The sequence below is a fragment of the Salmo salar genome, chromosome 22 (genome assembly GCF_965601325.2).
Source record: "Salmo salar chromosome 22, fSalSal1, whole genome shotgun sequence".
Lineage (NCBI taxonomy): Eukaryota > Metazoa > Chordata > Actinopteri > Salmoniformes > Salmonidae > Salmo > Salmo salar.
The window spans coordinates 5,668,490-5,670,509 of NC_138312.1; the positions used below are offsets into that span (position 1 = coordinate 5,668,490).

General features: G+C 43.2%; 1 protein-coding gene across 1 annotated transcript; it reads left to right on the top strand.

Annotated features, from left to right (window-relative positions):
* Positions 1-336: 336 nt before the first annotated feature.
* Positions 337-1,332, top strand: or90a1 (odorant receptor, family 90, subfamily A, member 1). The gene has a single exon (XM_014165831.3). The coding sequence runs from the start codon at positions 343-345 to the stop codon at positions 1,330-1,332; it is 990 nt and encodes a 329-aa protein (XP_014021306.3). The 5' UTR covers positions 337-342.
* The last annotated feature ends 688 nt before the right edge of the window (positions 1,333-2,020 follow it).

Consider the following 2,020-nt stretch of genomic DNA (forward strand, 5'->3'; position numbering starts at 1 on the left):
GCCTGACGACCTCGAGTGCCGGAGAGGGAGTATATGTGACAATGCGTGTGTATTGTCAACATTTATGCTCTATTGGCTGTAAAAAAAGTAAAGGGAAACTTCAAAAAAAGGACTCATACTAGTTTCCACTTCAATGTTTATTTAGCCTATGTTAGGCATAGTGATTAAAAACATCATAACATTTGTACAGTTTTGTATATAGACATGACATTTCAAACTGTTTGAGGTGACATTCTGTAGTTATTTTACTTCCACAGGTTATAAAATGTATTCAATATTTTTTTAAGGATTTTCCAATCTCATACTCCCTCTCTTTCTCTCTGTGTTCCCAGCCTAGGAACTATGAACTCATCGGCTGGTCCACTAGGAAATATGAGCTATGCCCCGCAGATATTTCAGAGAGACACGTTCACCACTGCCTTCGTGAAGAACCTGATCGTGGTGCTGGTGTGGTTCAGCCTCAGCTACATCAACAGCATCGTGGTGGCCACTTTCTTCAGGAACCGTGTGTTCTACGGGAACCCGCGCTACATCCTCTTCATCCACATGGTCATCAACGACGCCATCCAGCTCACTGTCACCACCACCCTGTTCGTGCTGAGCTACATATTCTACACCATTAACGTGTCCTTCTGCTGCTTCTTCATCCTTGTGGCTGTCTTTACCACCAGGACCTCCCCAGTCAACCTAGCTAGCATGGCCATTGAGCGCTACATCTCCATCTGCAACCCCCTCCGCCACGCTCAGATCTGCACGGCACGCCGCACCTACACCCTTATCGGCTTCATCTGGTTCATCTGTGTGGTGCCCGACATCACCGACCTTTTTGTGACCATGGCCACTGAGTCTTTGAGCTTCTTCCAAACACGCGTGTTCTGTCTGAGGCAGAACGTCTTCAAGGACCCCATTCTGACCTACAAGAGGCAAGCCTTCGACACCATCTACTTCTCCTGTGTCTTCCTCACCCTGGTTTACACCTACCTGCGGATCCTGTTCGTGGCCAGGGTTCTGTCCTCAGAGAAGCAGTCTGCCCAGCGGGCCAGGAACACCATCATGCTCCACGGAGGGCAACTCCTCATGTGCATGCTGTCCTACATCTCCCCCACCGTGGAGACTGTCTTGCATTTTATCTTACCCGGACGCATCCTGGAGATTCGCTTCGCCAATTACCTTATCGTCTATATGCTCCCCAGGTTCCTCAGCCCCATCATCTATGGCGTCCGGGACAAGGAGTTCCGGAAGTATCTGAAAAGGTATTTTGTTAGTGACCGGTGTAAGGGGATGTCGCATCGAGTCAATCATAGTGAAGAGGGAGAAAATAAAGCAGGTTAAAATAAAAAGTAGTTAGTGATACAATTTACAGTATATGATAAATGTTTAAAAATATAAAAGGAAAAGGAATTGCACTGTATAGTAAATGCATACTTTGTATGACTTTTTGTATAGGAATAGAATTATGATTTGTTATTTTCCTCTCTTTTCTAATAAATTGTTGAATAAACTAAATGCATTCATCAGAGGTACTATATCAATAAGTTTACACTAGAAACAAATAATGATTATTTGAATTGTGAAATACTGATTCAGTACTTCACTTGTTGTTTTACCATTGCCCAATGCGGAATGTAACATCTCTCAAGTTCTCTATGATAGAAAAAACATTCTATTTGACCAAGATTTTGTTCAAATAATGTAAGAAAACACATTATCTGTCACAGCTGTCGTGGAAGAGAGAATGGGACCAAAATGCAGCGGGTTGCGTGCTCAACATATTTATTATAAAAAATGCGAACACCACGGAAAAACAATAAACAAACTAACGACAGGAACAGAGACGCAGGCTCAACAAAAGCAGAGCTCTCAAACAACTACCCACAAGTGACAAACAAAACACACACCTATTTATAGGACTCCCAATCAGAGGCAACTAGAAACACCTGCCTCCAATTGAGAGTCCAGCACCCAACCTACACATAGAAAAACTACCCTAGAATATACACATAGAAATACAAACATAGAC